Genomic DNA, 18,724 nt, shown 5'->3' with positions numbered 1-18,724 from the left:
TGCTATACAGCCAACAGAGGGTGTGTTGATTGAGTCGATATAAAGCTGTTATCTGTGCCGCTCCCTGTCTCTTTTTCACATTACAGCTCTGTCTGATAATGCTTCACTCAGACAGGAGGATGTCTTCATGTAGATTTCATTATTGAATTCCGGGTAAAATCTTTGTTTTTGTCTAAAAGAAATGCTCCTGGAAGTTGTGGCGTGCATCCTTGCTGAATTATTCATCAAATATTTCTGGTATAAACATTTACAAACTATTAATCCAAGTAGAGAACTGTTAAGCATATTTTAGGAATAACTTATTTTGTATCTGTTGTGTCTGTTAATCATCAACCGGCAGCGGCTCAAGTCCGGATCAACTTTTCTCATCTGCTCCCACACAAAACCCAACATTTATAAACGCATTCAATTCGTATGAGGCACAAGTGTGTAAATAACTCGCATACAAGCTGAATAAACCTCTAATTTGTGTAGCACAGTGAAGAAGTTTCACACAAAATGTTCTACCTTTGTAAAATGTTTTTGTCATTCTCTGCTCATAAAGAAGAGTTTAAAACCAAAAACTTTACTCAAGAGCAAAGTCTTCAAACTTAAACGTAGTAATAAAGGGTTTATTGTCATTATTGACAGATATGTACAATTTGGATGTTGATATACTTTTTGGCCTTGTCTTCCTTCCTTGGCACCACTGCTTACACCACCAGCGTGTCCCTTATGAGTCACATTAGTAAATACCCACCTCTCCACAGTGAATATTAATGCTCCACTTGTGAGACCCTCCTCCTCCTCCTCCTCTTTATATAAACCACGGGGAATCCCCATCACAGCGTTAGAGACTCTGCAGCAGACTCTGTAGGGAACTCTCATCCAGGAGACACGAGCAGTGGATATCTCCCCGGAGTCTACCACCTCACGTCCGGATCAAACTCCAGCTTTTAGCGCTGGATGCCTGAGCCTGGTTCTGTTGTAGAAAGAGTTTGATTCGTGTGTTTTTTTTAATTCTTCCTCTGAAGATGCACAGTAGATGTAGAGACTGAAAACTGACTTTACGCACCTTTGAATTCTGGCTCTGACTTTACGCACCTTTGAATTCTGGCTCTGACTTTACGCACCTTTTGGTTTCTGGTTCTCTGAAACTAAAAATGCGTAAAAGCGACTTTTAAATCGCCACATTGCAGAAAAGAACCCACATTAACCCCACGTTCATCCACGTTCCTCCTGCGTCCTGCCCGCGGCACCATGCTGTCCACCGTGCGCCGCCACAGCCTGCGCCTGCAGACCGAGCTCCACCGCTGGAGCATCTGCGACCCGGGCAGCCACCTGCTCCCGGACAGCTTCCTGCCCCGGGTCCCCGCCTGCGTCTCCCGCTCCAAGTCCTGCACCAGCTCGGCGGGGGAGTCGAACGGCAGCCGCGGGAGCTGGTCCTCCGCGGACTCCATCCTCTCCACCGACTCCGCCGGGGAGCCGCCGGAGCCCGGGCGGCCGTACCGGGTGGTGCTGCTGGGGGCCGGCGGGGTCGGGAAGACGGCCTTCGCCAGCATCTTCGCCGGGGCAGCGGACAGCATGGACAGCGACGACTGCGAGCTGGGTGGAGGTGAGGAGATCAGGACCTTAGTGATGCTCAGACTGATAGATCCGAGTTTTATTTGGTGCAAACTTTAATTTCCATTACATTCATATTATGTGAACATAAATCTAAAGGAAAAATACATAGATTTTATGTTTAAAAGGTGATAAAAGTACTATGATTCAAGATTCAAAGATTTTTATTGTCAAATGCACAGAGATAACATGAAGCAGTTGCTGGCATTGAAATACTTGGGTCACAAGCTCTCTTTAAGCAATGCTCAGTAGTTGCAACCAAAAAAAATAAAATAAAAATAGAAATAGTATAAAATACAATAAAATAGAATATCAATAAAATAGAATAAAATAGAATATCAAAAATTTCAAATAGAAAATAAAATATATATATCTAAATATATATCTTTACAGATGAGGAGAAAAATATCCTTTAAAAATATGAGCCACACACTTGTTTAATTTCTGATGAAACTCATTTTTGTAATACATGATGTCCAGCACATGTCTGTCAACATGATTATTTAGATTCAACTTTATTGTGATTGCACAGTACAAGTACTTATACAACGAAATGCAGTTTAGCATCTAACCAGAAGTGCAAAAAAAGGCAGTAAAAGTGCAGAGTGTTGTGCAAAGTTAAAGTGGAATATGTAAAAAATAAGATATGATTATTTGATGATTATATGATTTCACTGAAGCTAAAATGTTCCTGTGTTTGTTTGATGTGTGATTTCAGATGAAATGTGTGAAAAGACGATTGAAGTGGACGGAGAACCTGCAGCTGTAACTCTGCTGGACACGTGGGACACAGAGGTGAGACCTTATATATACAGTCTATGGGTGAGATCAAATACCGACGTCTTGACCCACGAGGATCAGATTGGAGGGAGCACATCTGTCTGCATGTCCTCTGTCTAACTGTGTGTGTGTGTTTTGTGCGTGTGTGTTTTTCAGACTGCCAATGAACAGGGTCAGGAGTGTCCCACGCAGACAGGTGATGCCTACCTGTTGCTGTACTCTATAACCGACCGGGCCTCGTTCCTTCGAGCCTCCGAGCTCCGGATCACCCTCCGCCGCCTCCGTCCCGCTCAGCACACCCCGATCATCCTGGTGGGCAACAAGTGTGACCTTGTGCGACGCAGAGAGGTGTCAGTCAATGGTGAGGACGGAGACACAATCCCTTTGTGTTTGTGAGAGATGAACACAAGTTACTGTGAGTTTCTACCTTTTTTACCAAATGCAAACACTGACCTTTGACTCTCTGCCTCAGAGGGCCGCACCTGTGCTGCGGTGTTCGACTGCAAGTTCATCGAAACCTCAGCGGCCATGCAGCACAACGTCTGGGAGGCCTTCCACGGCATCGTGCGGCAGCTGCGTCTGCGCCGAGACTCCAAGGAAGCCAACAAGCGTCGGAGGCACAGCGCCTGTAACACGCGCCGCGAGAGCCTCCCGACCAAGGCCAAGCGTCTCCTGGACAAGGTGGTGGCAAAGAACAACCCCAGCGCGGCGTTCAAGCTGAAATCCAAGTCCTGTCATGACCTGTCTGTGCTGTAGGTGTTCAACAGACCCTGGTTTTAACTCTGCGCTAAACCCAGTCATGATGGTATAGAATCAGAGGACATGGACTGGAGGGAAGCCTGATTCTTGAGGGATAAACGTTGGGTGGTTCAAACCCGGTCCCTCACTGTGGTCACATCCTCAAAACAGCCAAGACGACTGACATGACTCAGTCTGAACCTGGCTTAGTGGACTGATCATCAGCCTTCGTAATGGACCAGACAATCAGTTAATGCAGTGACTGACACAAACACTGTGCGGCAGAAATGTCGGAAGTATTTACGAACTGACAGACGGAGGCGATGTTTGTTTCATTTCTGTGTTTTGAACAAAGACATTAAAATCAGCCTTTTTCTCTCCTCTTCTTCTTTCCCCTCGTCCCTCCGCTCTCATCGCTGCCACGTCAGTTGACTTGCTTGTTGAATCCCTAAGTGCTCAGATGACCAGTTGTAAGCTACTGATGTTTAAGTGTAGTTTATGTATGAATCTCTATCATTAAGTGGTTACTTTGACATTATTTATAACGTGTTGTATTTTTGCACTTTCTGTAAATAAATACCAGAGCGATCTTGGATTGTATTTTGTTACTTGGATGAAGTTTCAGTGCTGCTTGATGAAATAAAGTGACATCAACCGAAAAGAAGAAAAAAAAACAGTCGCCTTTGTGTGTTTGTCATGTCAGACCTCACTGATTGGATATTATCATGTATGACTCATCGTGGACACAGAGCAGACACACTTGTGCGGACAGAGTTTAACAACAACACGACTGAACTGACAAAAGATGAGTCAGGAGGTGACACTAAAGCTGAACTTTCACAAACACAATTAGTCTTCTAGTCATGTGTATAGCTTCAGATTACACATTTATTTGTGAGGGTGGGAATTCATTATACAAATTAGTGTCCCCACTAAGATACGAGTACAAGAGTTTGTGTGTGTCCATATTGAGCATAGACCTCAGGAAGTGAGGACATTTTGGCCGGTCTTTTTGAGGGATAAGACCTGGTTTAGGGGTGTTAGGCATGCAGTTTGGATGGTTAAGGTAAGGGCCAATGAATGCATCATGTCAATGAGTGTCCTCACTAAGACAGAGGAGAACCAGGGGACCAGATGGGGACCAAAGGCCGGTATGAGGCAAAACATAATTTCTGAGTTTTTGGGTTAAGATTGTGATTGAGTTAAGGTACGTTTTAGGCATTAATTGGTCATAGTTAAGTTAAGGAAAAAGTTATGGTCAGGCTATGAATGGAAATCAATGCAAAGTCCTAATGAGGGTGCCTGCGCAAACTTGTGTGTATGTACTTTTACACAGGGATTTGAGAGGAACACTTTGAGAACCTTACGTAGTGAGGACATTTTAGCTGATCCTCACTTTTCAAAACAGATCCAGATTTGATTTCAGGATGAGGGTTAGAATAAGGTTTTGGCAAATATTCAGGGTTAGTTGTCATGGTAACGGTTTGGTGAATTGTGGTTAGTTGAAGCTTGAGCTGTGGCAAGACTTCCAGTTAAGTTCAGGGACAAGTTTTTGGTTTGGCCGTCCACAATGAATGGAAGTCAATGCATGGGCTAACAAGGACAGCTGCACAAACCTCTGTGGGTGTGTGTGTGTGGGTGTCCCCTTGATTGGACGCTGAAATTCGGCAGCTCAGGGGCTGATGGGAGATTTGGGTCACACAGTGTGACAGCAAACATCACCGAATGCCCAGCTCTCAAACTCAGTTATACGGGAGAGGCAGTACAAATCTGAATGTGTGTTGCCTAGGTAACATTCAGAGCAGCCCAGGAAGAAGGTGTGTGTGTGTGTGTGTGTGTGTGTGTGTGTGTGTGTGTGTGTGTGTGTGTGTGTGTGTGTGTGTGTGTGTGTGTTCGTTCAGACCAGGGTGCATTGGGCAGATGGTGAATGTTAGGACAGAATATCTCTCAGACGGCCTGCACAGTGCACACGTTTGGACCCGTGTTTAACATAATAGTCAGTTCCATCAGAAATAACACTTTCCTCCACTGAGCCGTCAGCACTGCAGTCACAGATTTTTGGTTGAATAGCGATCCTGTGAAACTGTGACTCATTCACAGCCTGTTTTCCTACAATTGCACATTCACACATGTCACTGCCTTGGTTCCAAGCAGCTTTCTACAGCTTGTATAAAACTCACTGCTCTCTGCACAGGATGTGTATGTCAGGAGGTATGGAAGATAATCCCATCCGTGCAGCCAGGTGACGAATAACAAGGAATACGTTCAAAAGTTTCTCCCGCTTCCGCACAGGATCTCAGGAGCTCGTCCAGAGTCACCATCAGGTTCTTTGTCACAACTGTTAACAAGGCCCTTCTCCCTCGAATGCTCAGTTTGCCTGCAGCTCTCAGAGGAGTCCTGGTTTTTGTCCCTTTAACAAATACAGAGGACAATGTGGCTCCTGGGAACCTTGAATTACGTAGATTTTTGTATGGCCTTCCCCAGATCTGTGTCTCTGAGCTCTGTAGGTTGGTTTTTGCTCTGAAATGTATTTGTCAGCTGTGGGAACTTATCTAGACGGACGTGTGTGTTTCTAAATGAGGTCCAGTCTATTGGATTTAACAAAGGTGGACTTCAGTCCGGCTTCTTCAGACAGTCCAGGGAAATGCAGATTGGGGTTAAGGTGAGGGTTGGAAACTCTAAAAATGCCTGTAAAGGTGTGAATGGTTATTTGTCTATGTTGTTTCTGTGATACACTGGTGACCACAGAGTGTTCCTGACTCTAGATGGAAGGATGGACTGAAATATCTCATAGAAATATGTCAAAGATAATGAAGAGCAGTGGGAGTCACCTGAGCTAAATTTAAAGAGTCAAGTGAACAGTCATAGCCTATGTCAGTTTTTCATTTTAATACATTGGCAAAAACATCTCACTGGGAGTAATAATCTATCTTTGTCGTCATGGAGTATTGATTTTAGTCGAAGGCAGCAACACAACAGAATGTTTAAAAGTGAAGGAACTCTCCTATCAGTTACGTTTTCTTGATGGTGGGAAAGTTTATCAAAGAAAGCAGCTGGAATCAAACCTGCTATAATTTTTTTAACTGTGTGTGCTTAGACAAGAATCTCCCCATTGCTTTGCATTATTATGAGGCAATGGATTGTCAGTGCAATCTGTTTGTCCTATTGTCTCCTCTCACACACACATGGCTCCTTATCAGGCACAGCCACTAATGGACAATCTGACAGGAAACGATGCAGAGGTGCAGAGGTCAAAGTCTGAACCGAGCTCAGAAACTGAAACGCTGAACAACACATTTCTGGAGAAATATTTCCATTTGTCTGACCTCTTTTTTTAATCCTAACTTTTCTACTGAAGTTCACAGCTCAAGCACATTAAGTCAGAAAAGTGCAAAAAAACGACTATTACTGTGAAACTTCTCCAACTTGTAACAATATCACACCACTAAAGCTCAAACTATGATGATCTATGTATCTTTGGTCAGTAATAGATATTAGTGATAATGGGTTTGTCTTTTAAAGGACTGTATGTGTAATTTCTCTGTTCTTCCTGTCTGCTTCTCTCTCGTCAGCTGCATTGGCTGAGCTCAGGGTGATTAGACAATCATTAGGTCCAATAAAACATTGCTGGTTAGCACTTGGTTAACGTTTGACCAGAGACAGGATGGGGCTGCTCTGATCCTTCCGAGGGCTGAGGAGTGATTCACTCGATCTCTCCAGGAAGGTAAGTGTCTGCGCTCTCCTGGCTCACAGTTTTGGATTTGTTGGGTGTTTGGATTTTTTTTAAAAGATCTTTTTTTAGGAGCTGCGTAAGTAGGACTCACGCTGGACAACATCTGTTGGTTCTCACAGGCTGAATCTGAAATGTCGGAGGTTTTAAGTTTGTAGAAGGAGCGCTGTGATCTTGACTTGACTTTGTCAGGGCCGGTTGTTTCAGGTGTCGGCTTGTGTGACAACCTTTGTGGCTTCCTGGGTTATTGGTGGTTCCTGGTATTAGGGGAAACTGACCACTATGGTAAACTAGATTTGGTGTCTTAGAAACTGTAAAATAAACGGTAAATCTTAATTTTAGAGGAGAACAAGAGGCCCGTCAGTGCCCGAACAAACTTTTACCACTTTGTCAATCAGGCCCTTGTTGGAAAAGTACAGAACATAATTCAATATATAATACTTTCCTCACTGGAAGTCAGTCAACTCATTGCATGTTGCTGTGTGTTGATTGGTAACGCCGCTAATGCCTTGTCAGTTAACAATGTGTCCGTCAGTGGAGGTCGAGAACACTAATAAATGGTTAAAGGTCCTGGTAACTTCTTACGTAATAAATCTTTGTCCTGCTAATAAAAGAGTCCTTTAAAGTGACGGCGACGTTAGCTGTCTTTAAGAGGGCTGAGCTACAAAAAGGTCATTGGCCACGACTCAATGTCACCTTCACTTTCTGTGGTGGCTGACTTCCCGTTCTCCCTTGCCGGCACTTTACAGCAACAGGAAATCGCAAACTTTGTCCTTGTTCCTAATATTTTCTTGAACAAGGTCATTTTATACAGATTACCTCAGTTTAATTTAACTTTATTGAACATAACATGTTTTTTTTTTCTTTCGTTATCCAAAGCATGTCTCAATCGTAGAGATAATTCAGTCTATGTATGTCTGAATGCAATGTCTTATAATAAAGATTATGCTGTAGAGCAAAGTCAGTGTGTGTGGGAGAGAAAATATCCCCATGTGTGATGACTTCTCAAGCCACACACACACACACACACACACACACGTATTACACACTTTACATTGACCTTTGTGTACCTGTGTCCCATTCACCAGGATCCGGGTTACACAAAGAGCAACAGGTTTGTTATAAAGCTCTGACTTCTTAAAGTTCACATTGAGCTCAAAGTGTGAGGATAGAATGAGATAGTGTCCACAAGTGTGACTTTTCTTAAAGATAGACAACAGATTTTCTTTTACTTTCATGGAGCAAAATAATGTGCTGACGTTCTTCAGATGAGTTGAGTAATAATAATAATAAATCCCACGCATTCTTCACTACTTTAAACAAGCACCAGATATGATGAATGTCACTGCATAGCACGATGAATATTGTGACTTGTGAATTGAAATGTTTAATTTTCATCCTCTTCTTCTTTTCGCCTCCTCCCTTCAATCCCCATATCTCCTCCTGCTCCTCCTCCTGCTCCTCCTCCTCCTCCTCCTCCTCCTCCTCCTCCTCCTCCTCTTCTCCGTTCCCAGACTGTGATCATGACACCCATGGTGCATCTGTTGTTGCTCCCACTCCTGTTCAGCATTGTGAGTACATAACACTGCCAACTGCTTCTGCGCTCCTTCAATATATTTTTCTTATAATGCTCTGAAACATGAACATGTAAAAAGGTCTGTGAAACCATTGGAGCAGTGGATTCATGCTTGGATGTATCCATATATCATTTCTGGCACAGGTTTGAAACATAAAAAAACGCACGAAAACACAATTTTATTTTGACCTTTTTACTGCGCCTTGTGCAAAGAAACCACTGCTATGTTACAGACGTGTGCAAGAAAACCTGAAGTGACTAATGTAAAACACTAAAGGGAAGTGAAAGGTCGTTGCTCACCTCAGAGTCTGTAGACTTTGCTCTCATGTCCTTCAGTGTACTATTCGATTTTCTTCACTCGTCCTGTAAATGTGGTTCAATAAATAACTGCCCCTCAAACCCTGACTGAAGCCGCAAGTTCGCCGAAGCAAAAAGGGCAAATGTGGGCGTGAGCGTGAGAGGTTCCTTTTCCCCTCGGCCCGTACTGTATTCAGTGACCTTCGACCTCTGTGTCTGTGCTGTGATAGGCTGGTGGGAAGAACCTGGAGGAGAAGAAAGGCCCGTTTGAGAACACAGTGCTGGATGTGCCAGAGGGGACACTGGTGCCGTATCCCATTTATCAGGTAATACACAAATGAATATTTCTGGTTTACGTGACTTTATGTGTGCACTTCATTTCGTTTTTAAATCTATTATAAAAGCCCTTTCGAAAAAGCAGTGTGTACACATCTGTCACATGAGTCAGATGTGTTAAAGCAGTTCCACCAAGAGGAGATTTTTCTTTTGATCTTTTCGCCTGGTTTCATTTAGTAATTGTTTTTGGCAAAACTTGTATATAAGCTTTTCAATTTTGATTTATTTTTCTCCCATTAATCATCTCATTCCCCATCAAATTAAACCACTGGAACCTCAAGCACCAGTTTATGCTACTTATGCTTTGATGCATTAATATCATCAATCTGATGAAGTCATTTATGTTCATATATTAGTCACAGGGGCCAAGTACTTTTACTTTTGATATTTGAAATACACGTTGTTGATAATATATTTTTGAATTAAATGTGATATTTGAGAATTTCTACACTGCAGTATTAGATCTTTTAGTTTTTCTGTATTTTTTCATTGAATGGCAGCCAATAAGGATGTTTAGTCTAACCTTGCAATAAACAAAATCTGTTTTTCCTCCCATAGTTCCAAGTGACACATCCAGGTGTGAATAGTTTCCGGCTGAGTGGAGAAGGTCAGGAAGACATCAAGATTTCAAATGACGGCTGGCTCTTCCTGGAGAGACCACTGGACTGGTCTCGAGATAACCATTACATTATCAAGGTCTTCTTATTAATAAACACACAGAGAATTACACCTATGCACTGTAACAGCAAACCTGTATTGATACGTGTGTGTGTGTTTGTGTGTGTGTGTCCAGGCGGAGGCGCTAGTAGATGATGAAGTGGTGGATGGTCCAGTTTACGTGACCATAAATGTGTTGGACATCAACAACAAGGCTCCAACCTTCGACCAGAGTGACTACACGGCTGTGGTTAGAGAACACAGTGCAGCGGGTGAGAGAAGAAGAAACACTTGAAACTGTAGAAATAAATGTGCCATGAATACAAACATGTCCTGAGGCAGTTGAATAACTGTTGTCATTGTAAAGTTAATGCACATTGAGGGCAGTGAGTTTTCAGCACTTGGCTCATGTTTTGGATGGAGATGTATTTCTGTATTTTCTCTCCATAAGAATCCAGTCATGAAGTACTACAAAACAATGTTATTTATTGGTTTGTTCTCTTCCTGGTTCTGTTCCAGGTACCGCATTCACCCGTGTGTTTGCATCGGACGCGGACGACCCCGAGACTCCTAATGCTCATCTGCGCTACAGCCTGGTCAGCCAGGTGCCCACTAAAAACCACATCCTCCTGTTCCAGATCGACCCCAACACCGGAGAGATCTCCACCACAGAAGAAGGTGCTGCACCACAAACTCCATCAAAACACCAACAAACACACACAGAGTGTCCTTGGGAAAATGTATAATCCGTCCACCCCTGCCTGTAATCTGACAGTATAGTGACACTCCAAATCCAGATTACACAGCTCATCTTGTGTGCGCAAGATTAAACCTGATTGGAGGCCGATTGCCTAGATGTGTGGCGTGATGTTGATCACTGATTACTTTGAGTGTGTGAGTCTGAAGATGCCCGCACACATCTGTGCACTGTGAGGGAAGTGTAACCATTTATGTGAAAATACATAATGTGTTGGAATTGAGTCGTGTTTGTTCTTCAACAGGCGAAAACGGGATAAAGGCCAGAGAGAGCATCCGGTATGCCCGGGGAGAAGATCAGAGCATCGAGGCTCTGAAGACAAAGTTTGAAGACTACTGTCCAATGCAGAAGGTTCCTTATGAACAGAATCCCTTCTTCACCTGCGTGGAGAGAGCAGGTTTGTTTCCAAATGACAAATAAACGATTGATCATCCATTAATTGATCATTAACAATTAAATGAACAATAGTTAGTGCCTTAACTACCTAGTTGGTCTTTAAAGATAGAGAAGTGAATATCTTCGAACAGCAGACTTATTTATTTAAACAATTATTTGATTTCTTGAGGAAACAAATCACAGTTCAACATGCACAACGGTGAACAGGGCAAACAAGAAGCCTTACAGAACAACAACCGGTGAAAACAATAAAATTATTCAATGATAAATATGAATAATTTTGTATTCATAATTAATAAGTCTTTTTCATCCCCTGCTGTTTTGTAAAGGCTCGTCTTTGCATTTCCACCACACCCCAAATGCAGCCTGTGACAGACTCTAGACGGTTGCACTGGCATATTAATCACAACTGGGTCTGCTGATTAATTCCCCAAGAAATGAATTCATCGTTTTAATTATAAAATGTCACAGATTCTCACAGCAAGACTCTTGCTTCCGTTCCCAGTCATTTGTGGTGTGTGTTCAACTTAGTAAGCTGCAGCACTCGATGACGCTGAGTGATGGAAGCTAACAAAGGCAAAATCAGAGTGTTCGTCAGGGATCAGCGCTGATGCTGTGTTTTATTGTAGTGAGTTGATGAGGTCGTCAGAGGAGAGTCGTCATTGGTGTGACTCAGCTTTCCAAAATTAGAAATCCAACCTCATTCAACTGATTTCTCTCTGTTAGCTCTAACCACAAACTCTGTCTTCCTCTGTGGTGACAGAAATAAAGAGGAGGAATATGGACCCCATGGACAACCCGGACTACATCCTGTTTGTGCGTGTGCAGGATCTGGGAGGCGAGTCGGAGAACGCCCTGACTGGAAACACCAAAGTTCACATTATTGTGCAGCAAAACCTGTGGGTCAACCCTGGACCAATAACTGTGAAAGAGAACTTAAATGGAATTTATCCTCTGACCATTGGAAAGGTGTGGTGGGCTCAACACGGCAGACACTCGCCAGGCCTGCTCCATATCCATTAACTAACCATCTCACCCTGGGTTCTTCCTGTCTCTCCGGATCCAGGTCCAGTCCAACGAGCCAGAGGCCGTCTACAGTTTGGTGCAGAAAGAGCGAGAGCTGAAATTCCCCTTCCAGATCGCAGAAAATGGAGAAATCCTCCTGACAGAGCCGCTGGACAGAGAAGACAAGGACATGGTACATGACACACGAGTACTTTGCTCCATCTCGTTACTCTGAAATCAAGATGAATTGTGGGTATTATTCTCGAACTTCTGTTGCTTTGTGTTTCCAGTACATCCTGGTGGTGTTTGCGAAGGACACCAATAACGAAGAGGTGGATCGGCCCTTGGAGATTCAGGTCTTGGTGGAGGACGAGAATGACAATGAACCAGTGTGTGAAAACGAGGAGAGTGTGTTTGAGGTGCAGGAGAACGAGCCTGTGGGTAAGAAGTGTTTGTGATTATGACATAAAACAAAATCAAATAGAATTTTCATCACATGAAATATAAATATTGGTTCAGCAGATTATTTCTCTGTATGCCCAGCGGTAGTTTTTACAATTGATCTAAAAAACTCTGATTTACTCTTGTCAGCTTAACAGACCTCTGGAGCTCTATTAAGTTTAAAAACAGTTTTAACTTGTCAGAAAATTGGGTACAGTGGTTGGCACTCTCACATCACAGTTCCTGGTTCAAATCCCGGTTTGCCCAGGGTCTTTCTGTATGTTCTCCCTGTGTCCGTGTGGTTTTTCTCCAGGTATTCCAGTTTCCTCCCACAGTCCAAAGACAAGCAGATTGGGCTTAGGTTAATTGGGTACTCTAAATTGTGTGTAAATGGTTGTTTGTGTGTCGACCTGAGATTTGCTGGCAACCTGTCTTCTACTCTATATCGTCTGGGTTAGGCTCCAGTGCACCCGAGACCCTAAAAGGAAAAGGATAATGGATGATATGTTTTTTGGTCCCTAAACTCCAACTTTTTTGTTTCCAGGCAGCCTGATAGGACAGCTGATGGCCCATGATGACGATCAACCCGGGACGATGAATTCTCACCTGACTTACACCCTCCTGCCCGAAGATCCATCCACCCCAAACAAAGTCTTCTCCATCGACGCTGCCTCTGGAAGAATTCAGGCGTTGAGCATGCTACAGCGAAAAGAACAGCAGGTCTACATGCTGGATGTGAGAGTCAGCGACCCAGGTAGCACACAGACACTGGCTGATGTATATGGTGGAGTCGGTTTTAGCATCAAGCTGTCAAACTCATAGTTTCTCTCTCACAGGTTCCAGTGTGGACTGCAAAGTGGTCGTCAAGGTCATCGATGTCAACAACGAGATGCCTGAGTTTGAGAAGATGGATGTGAGTGTTTGAACGTGGCCCCTGCCTCTCAGTCCTCGTGCTGATTGACTGGTTTCCTTCACGTTTCTTTGTGTGTGTGTGCAGTATGGCAGCCACACTCTGGCAGAGGACACCCCCGTGGGACACACTGTGGTGACCATCACAGCCGCGGACGCTGACGACCCAGACAGCGGCAGCTCCCGCATCGAGTTCCACATCACCGCCGGCGACGATGAGGACGTGTTTGCCGTGGAAACTGACGGCAATGGTGTCGGTCAGGTGGTCATAGTCAAGGTGCAGCATCTCTATTCTCTACATCTCCCATACAAACACACACATACACATTATTGGGTGAAACATTGGAGGCCCCTTGTACTTTGAAAAACTCACAATTGATCCTTTTTTTTGTATTTGTGTGATATACTTTTTTGCGGGTTGTCAGCTAAATGCTATTTTAACAATATGCTTATCCAACAATTATCTTTTGAATAAATAAATGAATAAATTTAAATCAAATTATAATCAAAGTAAAGTATACAAACTTATATTGTTTTAAACAGGCCACAACTCAAAGATATTACCTTTATAATCACATGATTCAGAGAAAAATATTACTTTTGAGAAGCTGCAGCATATTTTTGGTTTATTAATTTGTTGATAATTTGTTTTCTGTGTATTGACTCATTTCTTCAGTCTCCTTGTATAAATCACAGCCCACCTCTTCTAAGAGCTGCTGTTAAAGATTAAGATGCGTGTCACAAAGAAATTAAACTTTTATCTTGTCATAGACATATTTCTAAATTCAAAGTAAAGAAGTAAATGATGCTTGTGAGCTCTGAGAGCTGCTGTCAGTGTTCTGTCTTTCTGCCCTGAGGTTAAATGTGAAAAGGTCAAATGCTCGACACACTAAGTGCATCTTACGTGACAAACCCCTTGATTAAAGCAGATATCTGCACATATTTCATATCAACATAATTCACAGTAAAATACAACATGATTCAAACCTTGGAAACCCGCCCTGCACGTTTCCTATAACCACTGTCTTCTCATCCAACAGCCTTTGGACTTCGAGGCGTCTCCCACCTACAGGCTCCAGATCGACGCTCGTAACCCCGAGCCGCTGATGACAGGCCTGGAGTACGGCGTCGAATCCACGACCTTCGTCACCGTGTCCGTCACCGACGTGGACGAGGCCCCGGAGTTCAGCCTGGACATCCTGGACGTGACCGTACCCGAGAACACCACCAAGGGATCGGTGCTGCTCAATGTGGAGGCAAAGGACCCAGAGGGCAAAGAGATCAGGTAAACACACACACACACACAGCATTTTATTGTCCGAAACCAACAATGAACTGATGCCACAATCCAGTATTATCTGTGGCCTGATCTACTTTATCCGTCTGTGTCCTTCACCTCCAGTCGCAGCAGCCGATAAAAACTCACTCATGTGCCAAGTTATTGCACCGGATAACACAAAGCTTTACTACAATTAACATTCGCAGTATGAAGGACAAAAAGTATAAATTAATTACCTAATGAATAAAAATAGAAATGCAGACTTAAGTTAAAAAATTAAGGAATAAATAAATAAATCCCAAACTGCATTAAATTGATCATTTATTTATCTGTTTAATTTTTTTATTTCCACATTTATTTATGTGTTTTGTATATGTGTATTCTTTTTGATACTTATGCCATTTTTGTCCTTCATACTGCAGCTGCTGAGAATTTTGAGAGAGTAATGTGTCAACTCATTCACCCCATTGTTAAAAATGTAAATTTATAAAATGTATTTAATTTCATTACCCTCATAGTTTAGGGAACATAAGGGCAACTCCCCCTGAAACCGAATATTTATTTGTTGTTTTCTCCATTACTTTCCCTGCTTTTCAGTATCTGCTCACTATATGTGTGTTCTTGTGTTTGATTCCTCTTGTGTGTTGTGCAGCTTCAAGTTGGAGGGTGACACTCGTGGCTGGCTGGAGATCGATGCGGCCACAGGACAGATCAAGACCAAAGACAAGCTGGACAAGGAGACCGTGGAGGCCTTCGATGTCACCATCACTGCATTTGAGAAAGGTGAGAGGACACAGAGACGCATATCACAGCTGCTCAGTTATTACACACTCTGTTGTCGTAGTCGTTGTAATTTGCACTTCAGAGCCACCGTACAGTGGATAGCAGTTCACACGCCAACCTTTAAAACAAACCACTAATTAACCAATGCACCTTTTTTATTCCCCTACTACAGAGAACCCCACGATGTCTTCTGAGCGTGTCCTGTCCGTGCGGCTGCTGGACGTGAACGACAACATCCCCAAACTGATAGAGACAGAGTCCTTCATTTGCGCAGGCAATCCCAAACCTGTCATCCTCAGGGCCCAAGATGCAGACAGCCCCCCCTTCTCCCAGCCCTTCACCTTCTCCTTCGCCAAGAAGTCACCCAACTGGGACCTGAGCCGTGTGGACGGTACGGCGACATAAAGTTACAACTGAATACATCGAGAATATTACATTGTGGGGTGTATAGTTGAAAAGGTGAGATTGTCACATTTTCCGTTTTTTCCCGTTTGTGCCACGCAGATACATCAGCTAGACTGACCCTGAGGAAATCACCGACTGAAGATAGAACCTTTCCACTTGCCATCAACATTAAAGACAACGCAGGGATGGGAGTCTCCCAGCGGTTTGAGGGTGAGTCCAGTTTGTCATATGAGGGGAAAGACAACAAATACTGATCCTAACAATCACCCATTAGTAACATGAACACAGGTGGTTTGCTTCAGTGTTGAGCTGAGACCACATGAGGGGGAAGAATATCTGAAGCACATTTCAGTCAGAGCTCAACTGATGCAGATACCATTATTACAGAGTAAAACATTTCCAATATATTAGCTGTTGTACATATTTTACAAAAGCAGCAATGATGACTCTATTAATACTGTAAAATATAATATATGGTTTAACCATGAGTTTCTTATACTATACATAAAAGAAATACTTGAAGTACTTGAATTAAGAAAATAAGCTTATTTGCACATCTTTCCGGGACTGTTCAATCTGTAAAATACAATTTTTCATATTGATGACTAAACATTTATGCCAAAACCAAAATATATGTGGAAGGCTGATATATCTTTCAGACTCTAATCTCAATATTATGCAGTCCAGTGTAACACAAAAACCTCAGTTACAAACTTTGCTTTAGATTATACATCAAACAACATCAACAAAAAAACATAATAATTATTATTTTATTTATATAGGAATATGTATAATTAATCCATGACCTCTTAATTGCCCCTGTATAATCCTGTGGAGCATATTCACCTGAATGTACAGCTCCATTTATTTTACAAAGCTTTGTAGATTTAAGTAATTGTTTAGTTGTGCAGTGTTTACACTCTTTGCTCTCATAGTGTTGTTTTGGGCAGCAGCAGCAGCATAGGACAGAAGTGTTGCATTAATGGATGTACTAACAAACTGTCAGTTTTGTCGATGTTGTAAGAAAAAAAGAGATATTAGACACTAACATGTCTCTGATGCACGTGTGTGTTGCTCTCTCCTCTCCACATTCCAGTGAGAGTGTGTAACTGCACCGCTCTGGGCTACTGCTTCATGGCACCAGAAGATCGGGCCTTCAGATACGGGATGGGACCCACCATCGGGATCCTGGCCGGCACAGTGGGATTCTGCCGTAAGTCTCACACACATTACTGCAAGAGGCGAATCTCACCCATGACACTGTATCTATTGTGTTATCCACAGTCACGTGTGAGAGTCCGGCTCTGTGCTGACTCCAGTTTGTTCTTTGCTGGGACTGATTTCTGTTTCCGTCTCTTCTGCAGTTCTTGTCTTCATCATAGTGATCAAACGCGCAAATAAAAAGGGCAAGAAGCAAGAAGGAACGACTGAGGACGGGAACGCCCTGATGTAGAGACTACAACCACACACACACACACACACACACACACACACACACACACACACACACACACACACACACACACACACACACATACACACACATTATTTTATTTACAAGATGGAGTTGATGAATGGGTGCTGTGCATACTTAATTGAACCATCAGGTGATCCCATACTAATCACAATGTTTATGCACCTTCTCCACATAATTTATTATGACTCCCAGACTTCAACTCACATGATTCCATTAGATTTTTGCCCAGAACTTGTTTTTTATTTTCTTAACTGTTGAATGTTGAACATCATAAAAACAACAATGTCACATCTCTGTCGGTGTTCTTCCCTGTCTTTCCCAATAAACAAAGAAACTGGGAAAAACTGCAGTTTTCACGTCATCTTTGTGTGCGTGTCTGTCGTGTGGGGGTGCACGTAACTGCAGACACATGGAGGAGCAGGTGACACATCACACAGGCTGTCACACCTCTGTTCAAAACACTCAACTTCCTTTCCACAGTTTCCCTTTATTCAAATGTTTGACGGGCGTTTACTCTGGGTTCACAGTCCCGTCCATCTTTTTGTGTCCCCCTCCTCCTCCTCCTACTCCTCCTCCTCCTCCTCCCTCCGTCCGCGTGCTGCAGCAGGGAGTGACGCTCTGAGTCATCTCTGTGACAGTGGGATGCGGGCCACATATTGTAAGCGGTGCTGAAAAGAGAATGGCATGATTGTGGGCTTTTATGTAGCACAAAGAGGCCGAGACACAAAGAAAAGCACAACCCAAGTTACAAAACACACACATGTTGAATATGGAGGTCACATGTGCCGCCGTTATCATGCATCCTTTCAGTACATGTGCAGTGTGTTGGGGATGAGTCATAGAGCCGCCTGCTGCAGATTTCAAACAGCAAAACATTGTCAGAGGCCAAGGAGCCGACTGAGTTACAGGCAAACTCTTCATGGAGCCTCCTCTGTGTTTATGTCTGCACTTTCTCTTCGCCTGTATCCCAGCAACACTTTCCACAACAACACACAGTCACACACTCACTGAGAACTGGTGGGAGACGATGAGAGGCTGTGGGCCGGAGGAGATGTGGTCGGAGTAAAGACAAGGGTAGTAAACTGTGTGATGGATAACGTGACCACCTCAGAATATCAAGACTCATCATCACCACTCAGACACTGTATTTCTGTGCCGGACAATTATTTTATCCTAATATAGAAATAGGAAGTGAGGATAATGACATGACAATAACAATCAGCTCTAATCAACAGACATCAGAGATCGTGTTTAAAGGTCGGTTGACTGAATCTTAAAATTCACTCAAAGGATCCACACACGTCAGACATTGGCTGATTTGTGACTTGTTTTTCATTATTTCAACAAATAAAACAGGGACCAATAATACGTGACACATGAAAGATTCCAAAATATGTGATTAGGTCCATTTGTCTAATGGTTATGATTTTTAATGTTAAATGTTTTGTGGATTACTCTTCTTATCGTTTCATGCTTCAAAATTATTTCCATGACACTTCTTATTTGTATATATAAACCTGAGATGCATTTAGACAGTTTCTGTGTTTTGTAGAATG

At 43.0% G+C, this 18,724-nt stretch overlaps 2 protein-coding genes across 2 annotated transcripts; both read left to right on the top strand.

The window, feature by feature from the left end:
* The first annotated feature begins 1,239 nt into the window (after positions 1 to 1,239).
* gem (GTP binding protein overexpressed in skeletal muscle) lies at positions 1,240 to 3,138 on the top strand. Its single transcript, XM_061081969.1, has 4 exons — positions 1,240 to 1,594; positions 2,321 to 2,397; positions 2,539 to 2,743; positions 2,855 to 3,138. The coding sequence occupies exons 1-4, from the start codon at positions 1,240 to 1,242 to the stop codon at positions 3,136 to 3,138; spliced, it is 921 nt and encodes a 306-aa protein (XP_060937952.1).
* A 3,651-nt stretch (positions 3,139 to 6,789) lies between these two features.
* On the top strand, positions 6,790 to 17,169 carry cdh17 (cadherin 17, LI cadherin (liver-intestine)). The gene is made up of 19 exons (XM_061081260.1): positions 6,790 to 6,844; positions 8,365 to 8,421; positions 8,954 to 9,049; positions 9,618 to 9,755; positions 9,853 to 9,988; positions 10,236 to 10,394; positions 10,718 to 10,870; positions 11,633 to 11,838; positions 11,936 to 12,067; positions 12,165 to 12,315; positions 12,860 to 13,069; positions 13,152 to 13,228; positions 13,313 to 13,501; positions 14,265 to 14,509; positions 15,156 to 15,286; positions 15,459 to 15,677; positions 15,791 to 15,901; positions 16,788 to 16,904; positions 17,056 to 17,169. The coding sequence occupies exons 2-19, from the start codon at positions 8,374 to 8,376 to the stop codon at positions 17,142 to 17,144; spliced, it is 2,607 nt and encodes an 868-aa protein (XP_060937243.1). The 5' UTR covers positions 6,790 to 6,844; positions 8,365 to 8,373; the 3' UTR covers positions 17,145 to 17,169.
* Positions 17,170 to 18,724: the final 1,555 nt, after the last annotated feature.

Source organism: Limanda limanda, chromosome 11 (assembly GCF_963576545.1).
Source record: "Limanda limanda chromosome 11, fLimLim1.1, whole genome shotgun sequence".
In the NCBI taxonomy this organism is placed as follows: Eukaryota; Metazoa; Chordata; class Actinopteri; order Pleuronectiformes; family Pleuronectidae; genus Limanda; species Limanda limanda.
The sequence above is the reverse complement of the archived record's forward strand: the minus strand, read 5'-3'. Positions and strand labels throughout refer to the sequence as shown.

Coding starts and splice junctions, on each gene's coding strand:
- gem (XM_061081969.1), top strand. CDS start 1,240: ATGCTGTCCACCGTGCGCCGCCACAGCCTGCGCCTGCAGACCGAGCTC. Junction 1,595..2,320: donor CGACTGCGAGCTGGGTGGAG/GTGAGGAGATCA, acceptor GTGTGATTTCAG/ATGAAATGTGTGAAAAGACG. Junction 2,398..2,538: donor TGGACACGTGGGACACAGAG/GTGAGACCTTAT, acceptor TGTGTTTTTCAG/ACTGCCAATGAACAGGGTCA.
- cdh17 (XM_061081260.1), top strand. CDS start 8,374: ATGACACCCATGGTGCATCTGTTGTTGCTCCCACTCCTGTTCAGCATT. Junction 13,070..13,151: donor TGTGAGAGTCAGCGACCCAG/GTAGCACACAGA, acceptor TCTCTCTCACAG/GTTCCAGTGTGGACTGCAAA. Junction 13,502..14,264: donor GTCAGGTGGTCATAGTCAAG/GTGCAGCATCTC, acceptor CTCATCCAACAG/CCTTTGGACTTCGAGGCGTC.